Source organism: Mauremys reevesii, linkage group 13 (assembly GCF_016161935.1).
Source record: "Mauremys reevesii isolate NIE-2019 linkage group 13, ASM1616193v1, whole genome shotgun sequence".
Classification (NCBI taxonomy): domain Eukaryota; kingdom Metazoa; phylum Chordata; order Testudines; family Geoemydidae; genus Mauremys; species Mauremys reevesii.
This window is the reverse complement of record NC_052635.1, coordinates 44,175,529-44,203,262: the sequence shown is the minus strand read 5'-3', so window position 1 is coordinate 44,203,262 and position 27,734 is coordinate 44,175,529. Positions and strand designations below refer to the sequence as shown.

General features: G+C 43.2%; 1 protein-coding gene across 1 annotated transcript in view; it reads left to right on the top strand.

Moving 5' to 3' along the window:
• Positions 1 to 8,409: 8,409 nt before the first annotated feature.
• The window catches only part of LOC120379701 (peroxidasin homolog), a 61,646-nt gene continuing 42,321 nt past the window's right edge, over positions 8,410 to 27,734 (top strand). The window contains 3 exon segments of the mRNA XM_039497179.1: positions 8,410 to 8,450; positions 8,452 to 8,670; positions 16,421 to 16,492. Of these exon segments, the coding sequence (XP_039353113.1) occupies positions 8,410 to 8,450; positions 8,452 to 8,670; positions 16,421 to 16,492 (332 nt within the window).

The window sequence follows — 27,734 nt, the reverse complement described above, 5'->3', positions numbered from 1 at the left end:
CCAGATTTGCCTTTTTTATTACATTTGCTAGATTTTGTAGGGCTCTTTAAAATGCATAGAAAAATATTTTTCCTGTGTATGCCTGAATACAGTAAATATACACACAAGCAGTTTGGGTTCTAGGTTGTCAGTGTCCCATTGTCAAAATAAAAAAACATGGTAGAAAGTCTATATGTGTAGTATAACTGTGAAATGGTGTAGTTTATAGCCTGTAAATAAAGGGGAATTGTAAATATGATTTTCCCTATGCATAAGCACTTGCACTGTAGTTTAGTGCAGTAGATTTGTGTGTTTACTAGATTAACTGTAGCAAACTGTTTTTTTTCTATAGTCTATAAATTTTATGGAAATATTACCTGCTTTTCTGATGACTGTTTGTGTTTGTTTTCCAGATAGTCTGCATTTTAAATGCAGACTGACTTCTTTGTAGATTTTGATAGAATAGTAAGTACGTAAGGAAACAAGCTTCAAACTGTTGAAATCTTAAGTATGCAAATTGAAAAATAAGTCTGTAAAGCAATTTTTGTCATTTCTAATCTCATGAGGCATGCAAAAATGTCAAGCAATTGAAAACAATTTTATTAAAATGAGTTTCTATATCAATAAATGCAGTAATGACTTTTTAGCATTGCTTCTGCATCATGTGTTAAGAATACTTTGCAAAAATAAGTATTATCAAAACTACAAGAAGAAATTTCTGTTCTTAGAAAAGACAATTCTTAATGCCAAGCAATTGTGTGGTTTACATTGATTTCATCTTAACTTGGAACATCATCTTCCAAAGGCAGCCCAATTGGTGATCGCAAATCAGTAGCTAATGGAATAGTGGAAGATATGGTTGGCAGTTAGGAGTGCACATGGAATTGGTATGGATTTAATAGTACAGCAATATACTGGCAAGCCAGTTTCCTTAGCTAGATCTTTAAAATGTGAACTTAATAGTGAGACAGAGCCCTGAATGGTAACTAGTACTGTGAAAACTCCATTTCAGCTTCAGATGAAATGGAAAACTAATCTTAATGCAGCAGGAAGAGTCAACTGCAGGTATTCTTCATTAGCAATAGATGTATCTGTTGACCCTTATGCTACAATATGATGATGTATAGATTTTCATCTTTATATCCTCTGGGTTAATCCAGACAATGTGTGTGTGGGTAACATACCCTTCTCCGAATCAAAACAGTAGGATAGTATGTAAATATACAACTAATCCCTTCCGTTTCCATCCACTGCTTCCTAGAAATACTTTTACTACTTTTGAGAAGGGATGAATGTGCCATGTTCTACCTAAGGAGACCAATGTAATTATTATTTGTGTCACTGAATTAATTAAAAAAGAAAGGGTCCTGTTTTAAGACTGTCTGTCATTAACAGGTAGGAAGAGTTTCTGAGAAGCACCTATTGGTTACAAGTAACTGATATTTGCCATTTAGCCTACTGTATGTGTATTAACTTTAAAACTAGCTATCAATAAGAGTGTTTTTATGGCAGTTGCATTTACAATACATCCCATATCTACATTTGACTAGAGCCCATGAGAAATATTTCAAAAGGCGTTGGAGGGAAGCTTTCAACAATATGCATATGCTTAACTCCACCAGGTAAAAAATGCATGCTATCACAGCTCGCCGAAAAGTGTCAGACACCACCAAGATGTTCTTAGTAAGGTGGAATTTTTGTTCCCTTCTGTTGAGTGAAATAGTCTCTAGCTTAAAAATGCTCTTTTTTTTTTTTCTTTTTCTTTTCAAAACTCTAGTGCTGTGTCATGGGATGACAATTGGATATCTATTTATTTGTGGATATTTATCTATACAAAATGTCTCAAAGCTGTTCCTTTTGGTGGTGTCTCATGTTACAAAACAAGTACAGTATTTCATAATGTCTTGTGGAGTAAGTGTATATTGTCTGAATTCAGAGTAGAGCTTCATGAACAATGTTATGTTAGAGTTTGTTGTTCTGCCATTGTATCTGTCTGGTTGCTGCGAGGCATTTGAGCGTGTGTAACAGTATACTGATTACACTGAAGTTGTGTAAGTAACTTCCATAATTAAACCAGGAAAAGCTATGTTCAAATATCTACAGAAACTACTTAACTTGCCAAGCTTTGAAGTTCATTGATAATACCTGAAAGTCCACTCAACCCAGGAAGATGCTCAGAAATGGAACATATAGAGCTCTACCATTCTCTTGTTATGTACCTGCAACTCCTCTTGATATTCATTTGAGTTGTGTTTGCTGCTCGAGGTAACCAATAGTATGTAAAATCAACCACTGTCTTGGGAATCTGATAATGCTCAGCTGGGCTAAGGTCAGAATGTTTCAGGCCCACCCTTTGATTTTTGATTTCCTTTGAGACCTTGAGGCAGACCCTTAATATCATTTGAACATACTTCTTGTGGTTTAATTTCTTCTCTTATGGTACAGTACTAATAAACACCTATAGGAAAAATATGGGCCTTTTCCCAAGGACTTGCTATGACTTGGTGGTTTGTGTGTAATATGAATTACAGTGTACCCTTTAAATGCATGTTAATAATAGTATGTGTCTGCATGCCATGGATTTATAAGAGCCAATGTTGCAGTAATTATAGTTATGAAAACTAAATGCACATGCACAGTAGCTACTCCCTTACCAGGCTTTTATAACTCTATGTAGAGGGTTGTATGTAGTGGGCCTAGTTCACACTTTCAGACTGACAGGACTGTACAATTTGTAATTAACAAAAATAAGTGTTAACTGAGGGGCGGGGGTTGTGTGTGAAATCTCTCAAAACAAGACCTCTGTGAAAACCTGATCTTAGTGATATTAATGGGTGCTAATATAATAAATAATAGTTGACAAACAAAAAGTAATGTTGTTGTTCTTATACTGTTGATAAACTTGTTTTCCTCTTCGATTTTGATTTTAATTTGTTAATATATGACAGTAGCTCACTTATATTTTAATAAGAGAGCTGGGCTCATCTCACTTGTTTAAAGATGCTGCCTATTTATTGATATCAAAACCTATTGATGGGTTGCTTTAGAATTCTCAAAGCTCTTCTTATTTCATTCCTTATTGTTTTTTGAGATGGCATAAGATTATATAGTGACTTCTAGTCACAATAACTGATTTCTTCTCTTGATACCCCCAAAATAATTTTCATTGTTTACAAGAAATAATGGAAAATATTAATTTGGAATCAGATCTTTACTGCAGAATGAACTTAACACAGGCTAGTAGGTGCCAAAAAATATTTTTTCCCTTATAACCTCTCCTGCTTTGGTCTTTATTTATAAATTGATTTCATCTACAAAGTGCCTATAAGTTTTTGGTATTTACATAATTCTTCCTTTGTTTCTTTTCCCCTCCCTGTAATTTTATTTTAAAAAAAAGAACAAGCTATTACAGGACTGATTTGTAGGTATAGTAATTATTTTTGCAATAAATATTGTTTATGAAACTAACTAATTTCACAGTTGGTTACATACAATAACAACCATGTATTGTGTCAAGACAATATGAATGGGAGCTCAGAGACATGAAAGGCCACATTTTTTTGTGCTTGTAAATTATTTTGTTGCCTAAATTGGTTGTACATTTAGGACCTGATCCTACAAACACAGCCAATGAGACAACTTGGGCATGAGTGGAATAATGCCAGTACTTTAGGCATGTGCAGAATCGAGCCCTCGTTTTACATGTACAAAAACTCCCCAGCTCTGGTAGCTGGGTGTCCAACTGCTGATTAACATGTGCAACCTATTTTGCTAGCAAAAGTGGTGATTCAAAATCTGTGCTCTTGAGACTGAATTTTCAAAGGGTGACTGAAAATGTGCCTGCACTATTTCTGGATATTCTTCTTTGTGGAGTATGCAGAAGCCAGTATTTGTGTGCCTTTTTTGGCAGACCCTTGCAATTGTAGTCCATTCAGATTGTTCAAATGCAAAGTTTAATGTCTTGTGGAAGGAGAAGAGATAGAAGTCCTCAATCTAAGCACAGTAAATTATATATACCACTGATCTCAAAATCTTTTTGTATGAAAGAGTGATGGGTTTTGGCCATTATTGGGCATAGAGTACAAGTATGTGCATTAACTCTCTTCTGTCACTCCCAACAGCTGTTAAGTTTCAAACCTTGTTTCCAGGACTGCACATTTATTTTAAATATCATTTGATGCTGATGGACAAAAAGGTAAATTAAATACATATAAACAAAAGGGAGCTATGATGGCTAGTGTTCCATAAGAAAGACCTCAACAGCAACTTCTTTTCCAAACAGAAAAGACAAAATGAGGAGAAGACACTAATTTTAAACATCAGCTTCATTTTCAAATGAAGGTTGATTTTTTTTAAAGTAACTATGAATAGACTCTTCCTATTCAGAACTGTTCTCTGTGTGTATAGTTATTAATGGTCTAGTTCTGCAGATGAAAGCAACTGGGTGGACTAGTATGTTTGCATATTATCTATTGCAGCATTAAGGCCCAAAATATGTTGTTACCCAAGCCAAGGCAACTATAGGGAAAGTGCAGTGAATTCTAGTCTGGCTTTAGCAATGGAATTCATTAAACTTTGATTGCAGTGTCTTTGGAAGATGTGTGAGCCAGGAAAATTATTCATAAATGATCTGGAAAAGGGGATAAACAGGTGGCAAAGTTTGCAGATGATCCAAAATTGACTGTGAAGAATTACAAAGAGATCTCATAAAACTGGGTGACTGGGCAACAAAATGACAGATGAACTTCAATGTTGATAAATGAGGGTTGCCAATTTTGGTTGGATGTATTCCTGGAGGTTTCATCGCATGACATAATCTTTAATTTTAGGAGACCAGGGCAAGCCTAGAGGGTTGGCAACCCTATGATAAATGCAGAGTAATACATGTTGGAATACATAATCCCAACTATACATATAAAATAACTGGGTCTAAATTAGCTGTTACCACTCAAGAAAGAGATCTTGGAGCCATCGTGGATAATTGTCTGAAAACATCTTCTCAATGTGCAGTGGTAGTCAAAAAAGCTAACAATGTTAGGAACCATGAAGAAAGATAATAAAATAGAAAATAGCATAATGCCACTCTATAAATCCGCAGTATGCCCACACCTTGAATTCTGCATGCAGTTCTGGTCACCCTATCTAAAAAAAGAGATATTAGAATTGGAAAACACAGAGAAGGGTAAGAGATGATTAAGGGTATGGAGCAGCTTCTGTGTGAGCAGAGATTTAAAAGACTAGGACTATTCATTTTAGAAAAGAGATGACTAATGGGGGGGAGGGATTATGATAGAGATCTATAAAATTATTAATGGCCTGGAGAAAGCAGAGGAAGAACTGTCATTTACCCCTTCATGTAACACAAGAACCTGATGTCACCCAGTGAAATTAATAATCAGTTGATTTAAAACAAACATAAGGAAGTACTTCACACAATGTACAATCAACCTGTGGAACTCACTGCTAGGGGATGCTGTGAAGGTCAAAAGTACAATTGAGTTAAAAAAGAATTAGATAAATTCATGGAGGATATGTCCGTCAATGGCTATTAGCCATGATTGTCAGGGATGCAACCCCATGCTCTGGTTGTCCCTAAACTCTGACTGCCAGAAGCTGGGACTGAACAACAAGGAATGGCTCATTCAATAATTACCCTGTTCTGTTCATTCCCTTTGAAGCATCTGGCACCGGCCACTGTCAGAAGACAGGATGACTAGATGGATCATTAGTTCGACCCAGTATGGCCATTCTTATTTTCTTTAAAAAAACAATCCAGTTTGACTTTAAGGTTCCAAGCTCATAGCTGATAGTTAGAAAAACCATATTGCTTTAGCACACTGAAGAAACTTGATCTGGAAGACACTGACAAATGTGGGACATTTCATGGCCTTTTTACAGTAATTTTTCAGAGCAGAACTGCACCTAAGTACTTGGTATAATGCTATACTGCTCCAACAGATTTCAGTCTGACTGGAAAGAGAGGAGGTGTGGAGCCACCACAGAAAGAGTCAGAAGAATTCATGCCATTCAGGGCCTCAGGACTTCAATCAAAATCTTGTTGCCTTATTTTATAAATTCCAGACAGGAAGGAACTGAATTTAACTTGTTTCAATTAGAAGTTCAAGCTGCCATTAATCTGAGGCTATCTGCTCTTTGGATGCCAGCAGTTTGAATTACATGAAGAAGACTGTAGTTCAGTGGTTCCCAAACTTGTTCTGCCACTTGTGCAGGGAAAGCCCCTGGCGGGCCGGGACGGTTTGTTTACCTATCGCATCTGCATGTTCGGCCGATCGCGGCTCCAGGCCAATGAGAGCTGCTGGAAGTGGCGCAGGCCGAGGGACGTACTAGCCACTGCTTCCAGCAGCTCCCATTGGCCTGGAGCACCAAAACGCAGCCAGCAGGAGCCGCGGATCTGGCAGGTAAACAAACCGGCTCGGCCCACCAGGGGCTTTCCCTGCACAAGCAGCGTCCCAAGTTTGGGAACCACTGCTGTAGTGGGTATTTTTTAGCCTTTCACAGTATGTAATCACGAGGGATTTTTGCTGGCCACTAGAGGTCACTCTGCTCATAAACAAGAATAAAGTCTACAGAGTAAAGGTGGAAGCTTTCCAGCAAATTTGCCTAGTTTTCAAACCGGTGCCAATGTAAACAGACAGAAAATTGCTTGAGGGTTAGACCAGAAACCTGGTGTACAATGTCTCCTTTTTCTGGCTGGGAAGTGAATGACTTTTAACATCAACTATAAGATTACCATCTAAAAGGTTTGGTCAGATATAATGCAGCAGCCACAGACTATTATAGTACGGTTGGTTCATTGTGCCTCCCCGAAGAGAATTACAAATAGTGTGCATGTGTCTGGGGGGAATTATTTTGGTAACATTCTGGAATATATTATCTAAACCATGATTTGGAAGGTCATTAAGTATGGGAAAATGGCTTTAAAAGGGGCGGGGGGGGGGGCAAGCCGGCAAAAAAAACCCAAACTTAAAATGTTCAAATAATATAAAAGGCTTGGGGATAGAGGGAACCACAAAATGCGAGGAAATACAGGATGAAGGCTAAAACTCCATTTACTCAGTCTGGCATGCTTGCACTCTGTAACACCTATGTCTGTAGCCTAATGGTGAGAGAATCTGTTATGGCTAGAACACAATCCTCAGTTCCTAGTTTCCTGGGTTTTGAAGGTTTAAATCAGACTCTTGTTAATTATGTTGTTGTCATTTTAATTGTATTTTACAGTTTACAAGGTGGAAACAATTACTGACTTAAAAAGAACTTTCAGTTGATCCCGCAGACAGAGAAGCCTGGAAATTTGCCATGTTCAGTGTTCCTGAAATAGCCCAATCCACTAATGAACTTTCACGCTTAATACACAAATTTAAAACTGCACATCACTTTTAAAAATCATTATGAAACTTCCAGACTCAAAGTTTAAGCTTTTTATAAAAGGCAGGATGTCCAGTATGAAGAACCATTAGGTCTTCCCTTCACTTCTGAATTTTCTCATACAATGCAAAACAGGGGTGCAGGGGGTTGAATTTCCATAATTTGGAGAGTTAGTATCACTATTTCCAACTCTGGGTTCATTGTGTTACTTTATACAATAAATAAAAGGCAATTTTAAAAAATGCCTTTATCCATAATCCATATTTTTCTACATGTAGGGCATGGCATCCCCATCAACAAAGCATTTTATTAGTTGATCAAATTAGTCTATATTGCAACAATCCTAGAATCCTAGAAATGAGAGATGGGAATTACTAGTTAGGTCATTTAGTCCATTTTACTCTTGCGTTTCTAGTCTGCTGGATTGCTCCTTACAGTACTGTTTTATCTTCAGGTTATTTATTTTAGCCACTAACCATATAGAACAAACCCACCACTATATTTAGCTGAATATTGCTGACTTATTTTGTTGTTTGTAGCACCACATGAAATTGGGGACCCATTGCACTCTACTCGTGGTGCTGTGGCTACACTTTATTTTTAGTGTGCCAGTTCAGAGGTCAGAACTAGCGTAGTCTCCTCGAGCTGGAATTTACATCTCCAGCTCAAAGTGTAGACCTACCCGAAGAGACAGAGTGACTTTCCCAAGGTCAGGTAGAATAAGTTAAACCCAGCTCCCTGGGTCAGTGCTTTAACCACAAAGCCATCCTTTCTTTCGCCTCTGCAAAGCTGACTTTTCCAATGTCAGAGAGCTGTTATGTGTGCTTTTCAACAAATGTAGAAATGTGCCAAAGAGGAATTTGAGGAGTTAATTTACTATTCCAGCTGGGAGCCAAGGCGGGAATAAGTCAAAATCAATTGTGGGTGACTGTGTACAAACTCTTAAATGAGGGTGGGGGAGCAGTGTGATCTCAAATGATGTACATTATGGCAGAGGGGGTGGAAGGTTACACTGTCAAACTGCCTTAATTTAATTGAAAACACATGCTGATGAGTCCCCTCCTCCTGGACCTCAAGGCTGGGAAACTTTTGTCAGCTCCCTGCAGTTCAGAATCAGGGAAAGTACACTCCAGCAAACATAATGCTGGTCAAGTCTGCAGTTGTTCCCGGCTTCTTGCTTTTTCTTCTCTTGCCTGATTTCTCCTGCTCCTGTCCTAGCCGCTGCTTGTGCTTTAGGACTACAGTAAGATGCATGCATCTGATGCTGGAAAACATCCCTGAAGTCCCACCTCAGACAAACATATTGTAAGTAGCCGATTTCATTTTACTGCTTATTTTGTATGATCAGCCTTTTGAGGAGAGGAAAGAAAAGCCATGCTTTCTACACCTTGCTTTTCCTGCAGGAATGCCTGTATTGCAAAAGCCTCACCTCTTCAGAGACTGTCTCACTTAGCATCAGTTAATGATATTTAACTGAACACCTACGGGAAACTAAAAAACAACTAAGATCACACGAAAACAATGACTTTTAAGTCTCCAAAGCTAATCCCTAAGCAGGGTTTGTTTAAAGAAAGATGATAGATCACCTTTTGCTATTGGAGAGAAAGCCTTGGGGTAAGGGGGGGATACTGGGTGTTCTAGTCTTGTGTATGCAAAGAGACGGTGGTTTTGTTTCTTGCTTATAAATGCAACTCCATTCCCTTATCTGCTCTTTCCTGTAGGTTCTTACTTTCCAGACCCAACTGGGGGAAGAGAGAGGGGAAGAACTGAAGGTTTATTTGGGATACCAAACAATAGTGATAAACCTTTATACATTCTTAAAAATCCACTGGGTTGGTAGTCTTCCAAAAAAAAGGGGGGGGGGTTGGAGGGGTTTACAGTGCGGCAGACTATGAATTGTTGGCTGTGCCTATTTCAATGGAAGATCTGAGTAACAAAAAGAGAGGGAATTCATTTAGCCTTTTGAGGCCAATCTGGGACTTCTGTAGAACTTCTGGTAATAGATGTGGAAGAACAAACTTCCTTTGCTTTTAAGGAATGGTAAATTATAAAACTCCAGAATGGTTTTAAGACGTATCTGGCCCATACCAAAGTATCTTTACACATGTTATCCAGATATGATTTCTTGGTCAGTGTCAAAAGCAGGCAGGAAATTGTTAAAGATGTATAAATAGTTTTGTTCTCAGTTAAGTTGCTGTTGATTATGGAATTTGTTCACAATTAACTAGCTGAGGATCACGTTCATGTGACTCAAATTGACCAAATTCTGATCTCAGCTGGGGTGTCTATCTTAGCTTTTTCTCCCTAAAATGTTTCCACTGTTGTTACTAGTGCAGCTTTACTACTGGCAACACTGGGAACACTGCAGGAGACAGTATGCCATCAGCCCCTCGCATTTTAACCACTATGGCATATTCCTGCTCTGAGTGTGATTAGACAACACAGTGGTTCAAATGCTATCAGTTCACACTGGTGCTACTGCTCGTACTTTTTGCATGTCTAAAAGTTTAGAAAATCTAGTTATTTGGGTTAATGTGACAGTCAAAGGTAGCAAACTACCGAGATCTGAATCAGATTATTCAGGCTTGGGGCCAGATGTCAAATTAAATAAGAGCCATCCCATTTTGATGTATATTCCTGCACTGCATTTAATATTTCAGATACTTTCTGAGGAAGATTCGTGGCTCAGTCTAATGTGGTCCATCTAATTAAAAACAAAGCTCATATTGATAAATCTTTATGGATCACCCAAACCAAGTTAAATATTCTCTGTTGTTCATAGATCACTGCAGAGATATACAAATAAAAAATACACTGTCTCTCTGGTTGTCCTGAGGATTTTATAATCTCATTGAAATAAATAGTCCTAAGAGGCAGCTTTCTGTTTTATCTGTTATAAAAATGTTTAATTCACATGCTGTTTAAAAGTTGTCAACGATCAAAAGGTACATCTTAAAAATGCCAACTGTTCCAGATTTTTATGACAGTCGTACTACTTCCTTTCAGGAGAAGGCACACTGCATCTGTGTGACTGTCCAGAGGTCTGGCAAAATTAACAGCCAGGTCATGAAGTTCTTATTTTGAGTAAAAAATATGGAATTATGTTCCTAAGTCATAGTTTGATATGAACAGAACGTACTGGTACGAAATACAAATACAAACACCCGGATCCTGGGCCCCAGCTCTATCTGTGCTGCTATAAAATCAAAAGCAGCTGCAAGTCCCCAGATGGGCATTCCTCTGATGGAGGCAGTGATGGGTGGTGTAGATCCAGTGTAGCTGGCTCCAGTGCCACTCTCGAGCACCCCATGTAGGGAAGTGGGAGGAATTGTGGCCAGCACAGACTGTGCTGCAGCAATCTCCTACTACAGGATGGCTCCTGGGGGGCTGTAGCCAGCTGGTGTAACTTAGAGCAGCCCTTAGCCTGATCTAGGTGATCCCGGGACTGGTTTAGAACCATCCCCAGGATTGATAAGCTGTTACTGGCTCCTTTTGATTCTCATCCCCCGCAGTTGGGTGCAGCTGAGGATCTGGCCCAGTGTCCGGTTTTAGCAATGGAATATTTATCCTTGGTAATGAAGTCTGTTCGTTTTATTCTGAGTATGGGACATGATGGCTGTAATGGCTACATGTGTACAGATAAGTAAGCTATAAAAATGCATGATGTATAACTGCAAATGTATTTTGGCTGTCATCCATTCCCCTGGAACAGGATTTGCCAGATGTGATTTGTTGGTTACCGCTGGGACTAAGGCAGTTCGTTTAGCCAACAGCCCAAAGAAGGCAACAGCTGTGAAACATACACTCCGAAAATTTCAATAGGTCTTTAACCTTCTAAGCCATTTGTTTTATAGCATGACATTTCCAACCATAAACTATGAAACATGTTGGTATGGGGAGAAGGCACCAATGGGAAGAAGTTCCCTGGAGCTGGAGGCTAGTGGATTCCAATCATATTATACATGGATTATTCTCCTTTGCATCAGATCTACTTCTGAGTTATGTGCTAACTAAACTTAACTCAGGGTAGAAGAAAAGAACATGCAGCATCTGTGACCTGAACTCAGTGCTGGCATGAACTGAAAATGACCCAGTCAGTCCACCACCCTTTCACGGAGTTTGTCACTAATTATGCATTTTCCAGTATGACAAATTTTGCCTTCCCTTGCTGTTTTGCAGCATACTGTCTCAGCTGCTCTCCTCCTCCCCAGACGTGGCTGCATTTAGTGGGCGAATCATGTATGTAGTTTGTGAAACTCTTTGGGATCACTGGGGATAAACGTTGTGATATAAAAATTTAGCATATTAGCCTGAAGAAACGATATTGAGCAAATGTGTTCTTGTTGGAAGTGCTGCTCTCTTCACGTTGTTTCTACCCTCCTGCCCAAAATTTCTGTTCCACAGGTGGACTGGGGGGAAGGTGGGGGAATTGAGCAATTAATTTCTTCTCTGCATTAAACATATATGTGTAATGTACCAAGTGTTATCTCTTTCCAGTTCATCCTCTTTATATAGGCTATGTAAATAGCCCTCAGAATGAAACCCTTTAGTGTTGATCAGAATTTTCTCTCTGAAAAACTCAGTTTATCAGAAGGAAAATAGGAAAGATTATTCAATAATCACCCTTTTCCCTATTTGGGGAGCACTTCTGCAGCTCAGTGGTTTGAGCCAATGCTAAACCTGTTAAGCCTGCTAAACCCAGGGTTGTGAGTTCAATTCTTGAGGGGGCCATTTAGGAATCTGGGGCAAAAATCTGTCTGGGGATTGGTCCTGCTTTGAGCAGGGGGTTGGACTAGATACCTCCTGAGGTCCCTTCCAACCCTGATATTCTATGATTCTATCTTTCAAATGAGATGGAAAATCTTATGGTGATGAAGATCCCAAGATGCTCTTTGTGAGGGCAGTGGTTATCAAATTCTAACTTGGGTACTTGTATTCTGCCTCACTACTCCACCTCTGCCCTGCAATTTCAGCAGAATCTTCTTTCCTCTTTCTGTCCTGAAATGAAGCATAGAATGTCTGTGTGCTGTTTATACAGCTGCCGCATTTCCTCAAAGAGGTGGCAGTGCTACAGTAGTGGGTGGGTGAAGCAAATCATCATCTTTCTCTAAGCAAGTGCCTCTACTGGAATGCATGTGCACACGCAGAGTAAAGATCTATGGGCTGTGGCTTGAAACAAGCGGAACAGATTCTACTATTGAATCAATATAAAGGCATGCAGCAGCAATTCATCTTAGACTGAGAAAGTCTGTGTCTCCTTGTTAGACCCATGGATGGGGATAAATTTACCTTTGTGCTTCTGAAACTTCCTTTTGTTGCTCCTTGATCAGATTCGGTGCATGTTTCCAGGAGCTCAGGAGGAGGGGAGAGCTGTATGTATTTGATTTGGGCAATGTCTGAACAGTCAACATATGGGCAAGATCCAGTGCATTGAGGGAGCCCTGCTGCTTGCTGACATGAATCCCAAGAAAAGGCTGATCTGGTTTGATTAGGATCAGACTGTAATCTCCTCCTTGCAAGAGAGAGCCCCCCTAGCTGCTGTTCTTACTTAATAGATCAAATTAACTGGGATCACTTGGGCCAGCAGTTGGCCGTGTAATTTGCCAATTTGAAAATCTGTCTCAGGGCCAAATATTTATTCTTCCGACATCTTTTCTCCTCCCCATTCTAGCCACCACCAATGAAATTGTGGCTCTCTTCCCAAAGGTGCAATCAACAGACGTATTGGGCAAAGAGTAGGCAAATGATGATTCACATAGTCTTCGTGCATTTAGCCATGGAAGGAGTAATGCAAAGGGAAATCCGCGCACTATCACAGATTGGAATAAACAGGGAGGCACTCAATTCACAAACCAGCAGAGGAATCAGCTGTTTTCCTTGTACATAATAGGCCTATCCTCATTCAGTGTCTGTGGCATCTGTCCACTCCAAAATAATTGGGGAGATGTCATACATTATTTGCTGCATTAGTGTTTTATGGGGATAAAATTCAGGGTGTGATGCAAATAATTTCTTCATCTGCTTCACTAGAGAGAGGACTGAACTGTAACCCCCAAATCTGATCACACGGGGGCAATTTCAAATTTGGGTCTACGCGTCATTCCTCAGGCATATCTCTACTTATCGCGTTATGGGGCAGACCCCAATCTAATTTCCATAAGCCAAAACCCCATTGAAGTTTTTGTGCCATAGCTATGTAGCAGGCCTCACAGTTAAACACATCTGTTAGTTAAAAGGCACCGGAAAATGTAGGGTTCTCCCTACCAGAACCTTCTGAATGTTCCTGACTATTGGCCTCCACTCTTAAATACTGCGTATAATGTCAAGTGTCTCCTGTGGTGCTAGGAAAGTGTATTTCCAGTAGACATGATTCAATACAAATAGCCAGATCCTCAGAGAGTGTAAATCTGTGTGATCCATTGATATCAACTTTGTACTAGAGATTTGTCCTATTAACAGTGTTAGTGCTCGACTGCAGCAGTGTAGTGAGTAGCTGAGAGGTTCTATCAAGGGTGAATTGTGCTATGGAGACACCGTGCTTTTACCCAGATTCATTATAAATCACAGAAGTAAGACAATTAAAAATATCAAATTGTCTCTATGCAAATGAACACGAGCACTCCATTATCCTTAGCAACACTAGCTGTATCTCGGTGTTTTCAGGTGCTGTAGCCAGTCTGGGGTGCTGAAGACAAAGGCAAGCCAAAGTGTTAATGGTATGAAAGGAAAGCGAAATACATTTTTAGTTACTACCAAACTAGTTCCTAGAAATTCTGTGTTGTGTGGGAAACTGAGCGAGGTGGTTATGGCCTGAAATGCCGTCTTCTGTTTAAACGGCTGCCATCTCATCACACCAACATCCGCAGAGCAGGGCTGGATTTCCAAACAAGCTCTGCATATTGGCTGCTGAGTTATGAAATTCTTGTCCTAAGTGTCACAATGGGAGCTGCTGGGAGAATCTGGCTCCAATTGTGGGTGCTGAGCACAGAAAATCTGGTGCTAAGCAATTTGAGAAGACTGGCCTCAGGAATGGCTCTGGATTTTAGTTAAAGGGTTACCAGAATTCCTCTCTCTCTCTCTGTGTAACCTTAAAGTTAAGCAGTCCAGCAGTAAATACAAAAGAGAAGAACAGCTGCCTCTATAGCGCAAGGCTCTCAACACTGGCTATATTTGATTTTTCCTGCATTTTTATCCTGAAGTGTAATCTTGTTTACTGATAGTTGCTAACTAAAAATATTTCCCCTTGTCTCACAGGCCTGGTCTACACAAGAAAGTTGCACCTGCCTAACTTCAATCTATTTTTAAACAATTTTAGATACACTGGTGCAAACCCCAGCCTGGACACTAATATTGGTGTGGGGCCCTTATTCTGGTTTGGAATAAACAGATTCCTAATGGACTTAAACTGATTCCAGAAGCCATTGATTTGGTTTGTGTGCTCTCACTGATTGCTTTGTATGTTCCCATTGTTAATGATTCAGCATAGTGATGTTGGGAAGGATTATTCTGCTAACAGCTGACAGGATCAGAAACAATACAACATAATTCCTCAGGTTGGACTGTTGCTATCTGATTTCGAATCCCTTGTTATCCTCCATCATTCTTTATGCTTCTCCTGGGTGAACTTCACTGGGGAAGGTGTGGTGGTCTTTCTATAGCAAATGCTAGATTATCTACGTATTTTTAACCCAGCCTCCCTGTCCTAACTACAGCCCTTTACAGCAGTAAAGGCAAAATTTGCCATAGCACATTGGACAATCGAAGGCGCCAAATGGATGCACGTTCCCTGTAGAATTGTTTCTACTTGTTTACTTAGCACTTACTTTATTATCTAATAAGCAGTCAGAATGTAATGTTTTAGGGTCCAAATCAGTGCAGTTACACAGAGAGCCCTTTAAGTTTGCCACAACAGACTCTGCTAGTTCTAAATGAAATGGCACTAACTGAAAAGGCAGAATGGGAGAAGCCTTTGAGTCCGGCAGCATTTTGGAGCTAATTTGAAACGCTGACTGTATGAGACTATTCAGCAAGATTTGACCATTTTAGGGCCAAAATTTTGGCCCTGAGCTTTAATAAGAGTGTCCACAAAACTGTGTGCATGTCTGTATACATCAGCATGTGCAGCTCCGTTTCAGGCAATGTGTTTGCAAAGACAGTGCACTCACACATGCAGGAGTCTGCCTGCAAATGTAGGGTTTCATATGTGCTCCTCTGTGCACTTGCCGGAAACTTGTTCAGTGCCCATTTGGCAGGGGCGGCTCTAGACATTTCACTGCCCCAAGCACGGCGGCATGCCGCGGAGGGCGCTCTGCCGGTCGCCGGGAGGGCGGCAGGCGGCTCCGGTGGATCTCCCGCAGGCGTCCCTGCGGAGGGTCCGCTGGTTCCGTGGTCCGCTGGTCCTGCGGCTTTGGAGGTCCACTGGAGCCGTGGGACCAGAGGACCCTCTGCAGGCACGCCTGCGGGAGGTCCACCGGAGCCACCTGCCGCCCTCCCGGCGACCGGCAGAGCGCCCCCCGCGGCATTCCGCCCCAAGCACGTGCTTGGTGTGCTGGGGCCTGGAGCCGCCCCTGCCATTTGGAAATACTGAATCCTTGTTATGAGTCTCTAAAAATACAGATCTACCTGCATTCTGGCAACGAGGGACAAAGTTTATGCTTTACTTAGGTTTGCCCAAGTTGCATGTGCAGTTACCACATTTTGTGCATGCAAGTTTGGTAATTGCACAAGTAATCACAGAACATTAACCACTAGCAATCAGAGCAATCCTGTGTTACAAACTAGTGCAATTGATCACCTGACTCCTTTCAAAATGTGGCAACTACGTGTCAGATTCTTAAGAAATGAAGGTGGAGCTCATAAATCTAGGGAGGTTCAGACTGCTTCGGCAAACACTGGTAGCCACTCTATCATCCCAGAAAGGATTCTGATGTTGTTTCTCAAGCTCCTTTAGGCCTGACGTGCTGAGGTCTAAAGTACCAGGACAGCTAATGATGTTTGTTGCTAATGGATAATCTCGCTCTCAGATGTACACTGACTGATATCATTTCACTTTCAGGGATTTACGCTTCAATCGCATCAAAGAGATTCAACCTGGAGCCTTCAGGCGACTGAAGAATCTCAACACACTGTAAGTTGCCCCCATCTTAAGTCACCCAATTGTAATGTCGTCGTGGTACAGAGAATGGAAGGAATCAGAAACATGAGACCCTCTTGGTTTTGCAATGTAATCTCGCTTATAGAAATTAAAGGACTTATTAGAATACTGCAAGTAACAACTCCAGTATGTGCAGTCATGACTTAATTTCCTCCTAGCCCCCATGAACCAAGATAGCAACATAATATCAAAACAAGATAACTTAGCATGAAGATAAAGATGCAGGTCCACCTGTTGGTGGAGGTGCTATCTGCACCGATCATTACAGGAACCAAATGAGTAGTTTAGTGCTAATGTGACAGGCACCATTTTCTCGGCTGAGGGAGCTTAGACATATAATGGACTAAAGATATTTGGGTTAGATAAAGAGTATGTGCCATAAGTCTAACTGCTATATGAATGCGTTGGCCACTCCCTCTAATGGCTTAGCAAAGATATCAGTCGTGTGGGTTCGTTCAGCTGTGCCCAGAGCTGTGGGATGCAGCTAAATTCTCTGCATAAAATTTTTCCCCCAGTCAAACACAGGAAAATTTCTTACCATTTTCAGTGAAAGCTGGAGTTCAATGACTTCCATCTGAGCAGTGAAACTGTCTTTTCTCGTGGTGCATCCTGACAGCTGCCTAGGACGCGTACAGCCAGTAGATCTTAGAGAAGCCCCTAAGGACAGTTTTGGCCTTGGCTGACCGAGGAGCAGACGAACAGAGCAATGGCTTAAAGCTGTCTTTCTTCCCCTTGCCTGCCTCAGCTACCCAGCTGAAGACCAGGACACCTTGTGCACATACCACTCTTGGGTGGTTACCCGCTGGTTACTCTGTGATATTCTGTAACCCTAGTGTGAGATGAAGAACCAATATCCACACACTCTTTGCCTTCACTAGCTGCACTAAAGTAAGTGTGTTCTGCCGAGCTGCTGGTGCTCACTCCAACTCCAGCATTCCCCTTTGCTCATCCTAGTGCCGGTGGGAATTCGAGCAGACCACAATCCCTTCACTATATTCCTACCTCTGAGCCAGAATAGACCTTGCTACTTGTTCCACTGGGTAGGACTGACCTTAGTTTGGTTTGGGGGGCCTTTATTGTAACAGCGCATGTTTTGCGTTGTAGAGATCTCTGCTTCCTATTAATGTTTGATCTTTTGTACTTGAAGCGTCGTTCTGGGGCTTGTTAGTTATAACATTCAGGAACGGGGACTCCGTATTCTTTGGCCTCTGACAACGCCCATCGGTTTATTAGAGCCTGCGGCAAGATTTGCTACTGAACCATCCATTAACAACCTTCCCCCACCCCCCCATACTTGAATTAAAGGAAATTATAGAAGCCTTTGTTGTAGTTGTAATGAATACCAGGAGGAAAGCTCCAAGTACGTTTTTCAGAATGACTTTGTGGCCAGGTTTTTGTGTTCTTGGACCTAAACTTAAAAAGAAAACCTCAATCAGTTTCCCACTCTGGCCTCTTGAGAAGCCTAAACTCTCCAGTCTAGAGAACCAGGGTAGTGAAAGGACTGTGGCAGGAAGATCCATGCGATAAGGATTTCAGTCTAGTTTGTGAGTGGAGGCTGCCTGTGTTCTTAGTGTCTGGTGTCTTTATCAGAAAGAACCACTTCATTATTGACTGACTAAAAAAACAGGGTTTACCTTGGTTTGTTCCTCTCATTGGAGCCAGTTGGCCAAACCACATGCATCCCGCAGAAACCTTCTTCTAGAGGTTCTGAGCAGGAGCAAACCAGGTGGAAAGGAAAGAGGTTTTCAGCCAGCCTTGGATTACGGACATCAACCAACTCTCATGATTTTTATTGTGAGTCTCGCAACTGGTACTTGCATCTTTCCCACAGCCCCATCTCGTAGAGTCAAGGGATTGCCTGAGAATCCAGGCCCCACATTTCTAGGATTCTATGAATCTCTTTTTTAAAGATTCTAGTTCTCATGGTTGAATGAAAAATCTGGAACCCATGAAGAAAATGTATTGTAAAGGCTAAGAAACTAGCATACAAATAAAATGAATCTGAAATGTATTATTTTAAAACAATCTCATGATTGGCTGGGGATTTTTGCTTGGTTAGTAGCCATTTGCCAGACATGGGTAATCACGCAACCCCAGACTTTTGTTTGGCATTTGCATAGCTGGGCCCTCAGTGCCCATTTTGCGAGATGGCTTTTGCAGATGCAATCAGTTGAGCAAACACAATCAGAGTATGGGGCAGGTGGTGTCCACAGCAGGTCCTGCATAAGGAGTGAAGTCAACACTGAACTCCTTGTTCTTATTGCCTGTGGTGTAACAAGAGGCTATTGGTACAGGTTTGGGAGTTAGAACTCTCTATTTCTGGCTGTGCCACTGATTTGTAGTATGGCCTTTGGAAAATCCCTTAACCTCTCTTCCTTAGTTTCCTCATTTGCAAAATGGGGGCAGGAATCGCCATTTAAGTACTGCACTGTTGTGGAGGGTTCATAAAGGTGAAGTGCCCTACAAGTGCTCTAGGAAGCTTTTAGGGTGGGCAGTCATGGCTAGAAACAAGTCCTCAAATCCTTCATCCAACCCCTCCTCCCACAGAGAGTAACATGTACCACTGGGAGGATCCTGAGAGGATTTCAATCGAGGGGTGGCAGCAGGAGTGTGTGTGTGGTTGTATAAGGACGTGGGATGTGGCTGCAGGCAGCAACGGTCACCCTCCACCTTGGAAGGTGAGATGACCGCACTGCAGAGGATGAACTGCAGCCTGCACCTTACAGCAGGTCCTGGGTTCACTTGTTGGCATGCTATGGAAAGTTTTAAATAAAAATCTGAGTTGTTTCATACAAGCTCTCATTGCTGTAATGCAACGAACATCCCAGTGTCTGGCTATCATTTCACCCTGAGGAGGAAACGGCAGATTTTGATTAACTAAGCCTTATGTATATTACTTAGAAGACATAGGTCGGACCAAACACCTGGGATCCCAGCACTTGGACAAAGTTTGTATCAAGGTCCAGGTTTTCCAGCCGAGCTTTAACGCTCTAATGAGCCAAACCAAAAGCCCTGGATTCAAACAGCCCCTTCAAACGTCCTCCAAAATTTGGCTATTATAGTTGGGGCTTTCTTCCATCTTTACGGTAAATAAATCGTTACGTTACTGGACTGGGACTCGGTCTGGTAGCAGAGGCCCCAATGTGCAGTGTACTGTATAAACGCGCCCTGAGAGACAGTCCCTGCCCCAAAGAGCGTAGCCTATACAGACAAGGAATGGGAAGAGGCGCAGAGATTTCACCAAGGACAACAAGGCAGGTCGCTAGCAGAACCAGGAATACTCCCAGTTCAGTCTCCTAGCCAATGGACCACCGAGCTCAGTTCTCTTGGGGTGACGTTGACTTCAATGGAGCCAAGATTTCACTATTAATCTCTCTCTGCCGCAATCCCTAATCTGATTCCTTTCTCTGGCCCTTTGTCTTATCTATACAGATGGTAAACTTTTGGGGCCAGGGACTGCATCTGCACTGCAGCCAGCACAGTGGGGCCCCAGTCTGGGTTGGACTCTGTAGGCACTGCTGTAAAACAAATACAAAATAACGAGAGAGTGTGAATTTGTATTCCCGTGTGCTAACTGCTCTGTGCTAAGCAAGAGAAGTTGTTCGTTCGTTCTCATTCCAGTTCAATTGCACTCAGTGGAAAGTATTGTCTAGAGGCTGCTTTCGCTTAATTGAGCCATCTTGTTTATACTTTAAGATCTTTTGTTATCTAGCCCAGCCAAGAAGCCTGTTGTACATTGGATGAGGGAGATCCTGGCAAGATAAGACAGTGTTACGTAGCGTGTGTTTGCCTCGTTCAGAAAAATCAAGCAATCTGCCACATGCTTCCCCCTTTGTGGAGCATTGGGAGCCAGTATGTTTGGAATTAACACGATGCCATCATTAAATATTTATGTATCCTAGGACCTTATCAAAAGGCCAGTGGAGTCAATGGATAGACTCCTGTTCATGCTGGTACCATGTAGCTGTTTACCCAGGCCTGTTCCTAATGGGAACTAGAGCTGAGTAGCAGGCTCAGGTTTCTGGGCTCTTAATAGTCCTGGATGGGTGGATCAATTGTGTGAATGACAGGGTTGGAGGAAGTGAGCTCTGATAGCCAGAGCCAAATGCAGTGCAAGGTCACGTCCCACCTTGCGCAGAGCTTGGTTGTCCTGAGTTCTGACCTGCGTTGTTCCAGTCCTTGGCCTCACCAAGAGCCTGCATTGCTTGGAGCCAGCATAGGTACTTTGGAAGCTTCTTCTATTCAGCTCTACCAGTGCGCCAGATTTAAGTGCTGCATGGAGAGTACTGGTAATCCAGCCCTGTGCTTGAGGACCTGTAATCGGGCACCGATTAATTTCACACCCGTCACATGCCACTACTTGTGAGATACCCACAATAGCTCTCAATGCTATACTATTATTCGTTGGAGCATCTAGAACCCCAATTAATGTCTGGGGCTCCCATTGTAGAGACACCTAATGAAATGGCAGTCCCTGGTCCAAAGAGCTTCTAGTCTGGCAAAAGACAATGGCTGGTTACAGCAAACAGGTGTGGGAAGGACAAGGTGGCAGTGGGACAATTATAATTAAAGTAGTGACCAGTCGTCACAGGAGGCTTTATGGTGACATGCGATATTGCAACAATAAGTTGTCCTGACGGGTTGGGGAACAGAGCTGTGTGCCACCCCTCGGCGGTGGAATTGGCCATACTGCAGGTCTTCATGGGGAGCACGTGGTAAAATAAATCAGAGGCTTCAGCACAGCAACAGGAGTTCTCAGGCACATGTGGTGATAGAACGGGCACGTTTCCCTGGTCCCACCTTCCCAAAACCTCTAAATCAGGATTTCTTTCCCTCTCCTGATTGCAGCAGCTTTGCACAGCCTATGCCGTCAGTCTGCTGTGTGTTGAACCCTGGCAGCAGAGCTGGGTTGAGTCAAGTGGACTGGAAGAGAACTCGTGTTGTACGTGCCCATCTAGCTCAGGCACATTATACATTCCAACAAGTCTGTCTGCTCTGCTCCCAGGCCAACTAAAACTTCAACCCCCTAGGCATGGCTTTGGGTCACTCTCTCGCTTCCCCCCTTTCCCAGAGTTAAAATTAAATTGCAGCTGAATTTAATCCTGGAAGCGAGGGACTTGTAATGCTAGCTGGAAATCAGGCAATGGGTGGGCAGGTGCTATTAGGATGATGTATTGATTTTATATAGCACCTTTCAGAAGGTCATATACAATGTGCTTGCGGATCCCATGCAATAATCACTGCACTTTCCGTACTGCTGAAATTCAGCTACATCTGTGCTGGTAAGGGGCAGCTGTGATTCTAGGCCAGCAGTAAAATGCAGCAATGAAAAGGACACAAAACAAAGAGGCAATATCTATCCAATTAAAGTGACTGGTAAATTAAGGTAGGTGAAATGTAATTGCTGAAGCTATTACTTGTCTAGAACACCAGGACCAATATTCCTAATCTTGTAAATTGCACCATGGGATATGTAACTACCAAGAGCAATCAGGAGAAAAGGGCAACGTAGATGTACATGGTGGATTCGTGTCATTCTTCAAGGGGCTCAGTTGGGGGGAGGAGTGTGGAATGAATGCCTAGGTAGAGACAGAGAGACCTTAGACAGGTGTGCATCTTATCACAAAGCTATGCAGACTTTTTCCACACAGTCCTGCCAAATCGCCTCAATCTAGGTGCGATGAGCTCCCTGCTCTTCCAGCCCTGGAGCTGTCCTGAGTAAAGAAAACAACTCATTCCAAATTAGGTCATGGCTTTGCGATGTGGACAGATGTTTGGCAGGAAGCAAAATGAGACAGCCAAGCTACTTTCAGAGGGACAATCTGCAGGCTGGCAGGCCTAACATTGGAAAGACACACCTCACCTTTACTTTGGTAGGCTCGCGTGCAGATCTCCTCTACCTGCCTGACCAGCTACTTGTGACTAGACAGGGCAGTGAAATGTACAAGAGTTCTGCCTTTCCAGTCCCCAATTCCTTGGGTTCTTCTTCAAGCTCCAATAAATGAGGGCATGTGGTCCAGGCCAGCTGGAGAGGGCTAGGATGGCTGAACTGCCCTTCTTATCTTTTTGATTGGTAGCAGCCTCTCATCTACCACCTACCAAGAAAAGGCCGCTCGGCGGGGCAAACGTTTTAGAAATATGTTAGGATTAAAATATCAGGCATTAAGTGAAAGTGCTGCTAGGTAGTCTCTCAAATGAATTTTCCTTGGCTTAGGGAAAGAAGGTAAGGATTTCTCTGCCCTCTAGGCAGCACGGCTCTGCGTGCAGGTCCGTGTCTGTGTACACACAAACTTTTGCATTGGGGTGCCAATGTAACCGGTTGCCAGAGTTGGGCAAAGCTGCTATAGCTGAAAGAAATATGAGCAAACCCTGGAACTACACATGCAAGTTTCTCTCTGGGGCAACCTTACAGCTCACTGCTTCCTATCAAACAGAGGAAGGAGCTTGCAAATTTTGCCCAGAAAACACACTGTGGCCATCTGAAGCAGCAGAAAATGACTAACCAGACTGTGTGGAGAGTAGCTGACAAGCAACTTCACCAGCATCCAGGCAGCACTAAGGGGGAAAGCATTCAGATGGGAAAAATAAACCCAGGCCAGCAACAAATCCAACGACTTGCCGAGGAAGGGGTCCATCTATGTATCAGCTGCTTCCAGCGTCTTCCTCTGTCTGCCCAATCGCTTGGAACAAGTTGCAAGCTTAAAAGGGCTTTGATTTCTCCTGGCTGAAGTGCAGGAGGTTCAAACATTTCTTGAATCCAATAGCTGGTTTTCAGGTTATGCACACAACACAGGAGCACAGTGTGTGTCATGTCTCCCTCTAGTGGCTGTTCCGCCTGAGTGGTTTAAGAGTAGTATTGCTACCAAAGAAAGGCATTATTCCTTTAGTTCAAGTGGCAGAGACCCCTACTTTTAGTGCTGCTAGCATAGGTGCTCCGGAGCTGGTTAGCATGCTCCAGGAGGTGGGCGGGGGGGAGCGGGAACGTGGCGTGCTATGGGGAGGAGGTGGGGCTGGGGCGAGGATTTGGGGAAGGAGTTGGAATGGAGGTGGGGAAGGGGGGGCAGGGGCAGGGTCTCATGGAAGGGGTGGGGGCAGAGGCAGGGTTGAGCACCCACGGAAAGAGGGGAAGTCGGCGCCTATGGCTGCTAGTCTGAGGTTCAGAGTCTGCTGGCATCCCACACGGATGGTGCAGAGGAGTGACTGACTTTGCGAACGGATAGTGGCCTTTTACCAAATCACCCACGATATGGCTGTTTTTCCCATCAAGCTGCAACAGCCATGCTTTCCTCTGGCTGCAATGGAATTTCCCAGGTTTATATAAGTCAACTGGAAACAGGCTTCTTAAAACAAAGAAACGAACAAAGTCAGGGTGGAAGTTTAGTAGATCAGAACTCTTACACCTATGCACCCTTACAAAAGTATGTCTTAAAAGTATACGGCAACATTTGACAGGAGGTTTTCAGGAAAGCATTAAGCACATGCTTTAAACCAATTGAAGTTCTGTGCTGGGGCTTTAAGCAGGAAGAATGGCATACATGCGGTAAAATCAAGGTGTAGCAATTACGTTATTGATTCAGATATTGCATCCTGGGACTACGGGATAAGAATTCTGGTGGAGGCTTACAAAGGGCAGTTAGGTTTCTGATTCCCTTTGAAAGCCAGTGGGAGTTGGGTGACTAACTCCTGTTTCAGCTCCTTCATGACACCAAAGCATTTGGGATTTCCATCATTCCAAATTGGTATGAACAGGCCTGATATTTAACCAGACTGTGACTTGTCCTACTATAGGGCTAGCCTGATAGTAAAGCAGAGTGAGAATCTTTTGGGGTTGACGTTAAACTAGAACTGGGTGCAATTTTTCATACAAAACTTTTTTTTGGGGGTGTGGGGACAAAATGCAGATTTGGTGACACAGAAATGTTTCACATATTTGTGTCGGTTTCACTGGATTGTTCAGCTTGAAAAAAGTGCGAATTGAAAATTCAGAAAAGAATTGAAAAGTGTTGACGTTTTTGAAACAATGTTTTGATTTTTCAGATTGTTTCAACACGTCTTTTTGCTTCAATCCCATTTTTAAAAAATCAAAAACGTTTAAAAATGGTTGTAATGAGAACACATTTCCGTTTTTGTTGAATTGAAACATTTTGTTCAACCCGAAATGAGAAAATGGGTTTCCTTTTCGATTTTTTTTCAGAATTGCCAGTGAAGAGAAAAATCAAATATTTGCACAGTTCTAACTGTAACATCCTGTAGTGGTGGTGGTCACGTTGCAATGTGCCACAGAGAATGGGAGACAGCAGCCTTACACGGTGTGGGTGTTTGTCATTTATTTAGTCTGTTTCCTGCAGCGAAACTGAAAGAAGCTGTGGAATTTGGCTTGTTACAGGGCAAATTTTTGCCCCATGCATCTTTATGGGTTATGAAATCACAAAGAAAATGACTTTTTTTTAAAAAAAAAAACAACCCCCCCCTGTGAGATTTGTTCTGGATTTTTGTTTCTTGCTAATGTGCTTGATGCAAACATTCTGAAGGGTTTGAGGATGGGTCAGGGTCCATGTGCAGGAGTCCTGAGCATGGCACTGTGAGGCCCAGAGGCAATGTGAGCTGGAGAATTAAATGCTGCTCCCCCGCTGTTAAATAAATAAATACATAAAAACGTTCTTCCTGTAGGCTGGCAGAGGAAGGGCAGCAGATTGTGTGGCGAAGTCTCTGCTTTGCATCTCTTTCCAGGCAGGGTGGCTGTAGAATATCCGAGCTGACATCTGTAAACCCCCTTGCTAAGGAAACCTTTGTCCTCAGAATCTAACAGGGAGTGAGACAAGGAGGTGGGCTTTGAAACTGCCATGAAAGGAGCACACTGCAAACATACTGAGGGTCTCTTGGGGCTTCGAAACAGCCTGGGCTGGAGTAAGATTTCCCTGCTGGCTCCAGCCCCTTGCTTTCTTTCCCTGAAGCAGGAGGTTTGATAAATTGCAATGCTTTAAAAGAAACAAATCCAAGTTAGACTATTGAAAGGCTGCAAGCATAATATGCTCCTCGATAGACCTTGTCTAGTATTCTCGGTAGGGTCCTGCAGCGGCAATGAAAGATTATCCCAAGTTTTCCACCTTGGTGAGCTTTTAGGTCCTGTCGGCTGCCTGTCAGCTAGCTGGAACTCTCCCAGCCCCTGTTACACGGCCCATGCTGATCGTTAACGAAGTTGGGCAAATACAGAGCCATTCAGCCTCGCGATCTCTGCCTGGCGGTTATGAGCTTGTGAACGGAGCTCTCCTTAACACAGCACAATGAGTCTTGAGGGTCCCCCCCCCTTTTCTTGTGCCTCTTTCCGTGACCAATGCCAGTATCGGGAAGACAAGTGCTTTGGTGGCATGGAAGCTGGCACAGCCCCTTACTTGTACTAGTCTTTCACCACAGAAGATCCGGGACTGCGTTGCAGTTGCGTTCAAAGTTAATGCGTTTGATCCCATCTTAGCTCTGAGGCTCTGGACCTGTCGGTGTCAACCCTCCCTTATATCCTTAACCCTCCCGCTTCAACAAGCCGCTACGTGCTGCATCTAGGATGACTCAGAATTCAAAGGATTGGGTTGCAGACTTAGCTCTGCTGTGCTGGTTCTGCAACTCTCCCATGCCCTCAGCCTTCCTTCCTCCCACTCGCTTCACCCAGCCGCCCCAGCCAGCTGGCACGCCGCTCCTCTGGTGCGTGCGGCCGACACACCTCCTCCCCTCGGCCGAGGCAGCTGCAGCTGCTAGACAGATGCCGGGCAGCCATTCATCTGGGACCCCCTGAACACTCAGGCCTGCTCAGTCTGCCACTACAAACAGGCACCTGGAAAAGCCCTGCACCCTAAGCCCAGGTCTGCCTCATGGGCCTGCTGGATATAATAGTCATGGCTGGGAAGCCTCAGAAGAAGCCGGAAGTAGAATCATCGCCATGTTTGCAGCTCAAGGCTGAGGTGCATTGTCAGCTGTTGCCTTGAGCGGGAATCATAGGGAAGCTGGAGATGAGGCAACAGAGAGCTGTATGTGAGAGGTTTCTGCAGTTCCCACCGGCCGTGCCCATGGGTATGTCTGTACTTCAGGCTTAGCCCAGGTGAGCAGCACCCAGGTCTGAGCACCTGGCTTAGCCTAGCACGGGTGTGAGAAAAGCCCTACCCAAGTTTTTTTGTCCACAGTGGTGGTGCGCTCACTTGTGTGTGTTGCTGGGACGTCTGGGGGCATCTCTCAGGGTTCTTTGCATTGCAAGTCAACTGGGCCTCTCTGAGTCTTTCCCAGTGAATTGTGTGAGAACTTGTCTGTTTTTCTAGGCACACGGTGGATTGGGGGAGGGCACTGGAGGACAATCAGCATTTGAGAGGTAGGTGCGTTACCAGCCACAGTGAAAGTGGCCCTGGGGTCTAACCCTCTCCCTGGCCGGGCCAGCTAGCCCACATTGAAAGCACCTCCAAACATGGGTGAGGGATTTTGTGTGTGAATGGGAGTGGGGGGTTAGGGACAACACCCAAATAATAGCCTGGGCTAGCTGTGCAGTAACAGCACACCCTGTAATGGCTGGGAGTTTGCCAATAGAAGGAATGTGGGGTATGTAGTCAGTGCTTAGATGCTATGGTCATGGATGCTACAGAGAAACCTAGGGTAGATGCACAGATAGGAATGAGAAGTGGGCAAACACCTCCGGGCAAATGGCAAACTTTTGCTTTTTGCCAATTTTTCGAACAGGCCAATAAAAATATTTCCCATTTTGCCGAAGCGTGTTTGGAAGCGGTGGTGACTCTGGACCAGTGTCCCGGCATAGTGTCACAGGGCTCTGTGCTACTGGCAGTGCCATCTGCTGGATGACGTGCAAAGCTGAAGACTTGTGCTCATCAGAGTGGGGTGTAAGAGCTTGCATTGCAGAAGGGTTCATCTCGGATCATGGATTTATTCTCCCTAGGAGGATCATGCTCTGCCTGACTCAACCCCTTTGCTCTTTCAGTTGCACATGTGCTGCTTCCTGCACATGCTTCCTGCTCCAAACTGTTGCATTGAGTTTCTGCAAGCAGATAACGGTAGTTCATTTCCTTTCACTCCAGAGATGGTTGTGTTTCCAAAGTGAGCAAAATCTAGTGTTTGCGTCCGTTTACAAATTTAGAACTCGCTTGTGCATTTCATCAAGAAAGATTGCTGCTCTAATGAGAGCTCATATGCTTATATAAATGTAAGATATAGTATGTCATTT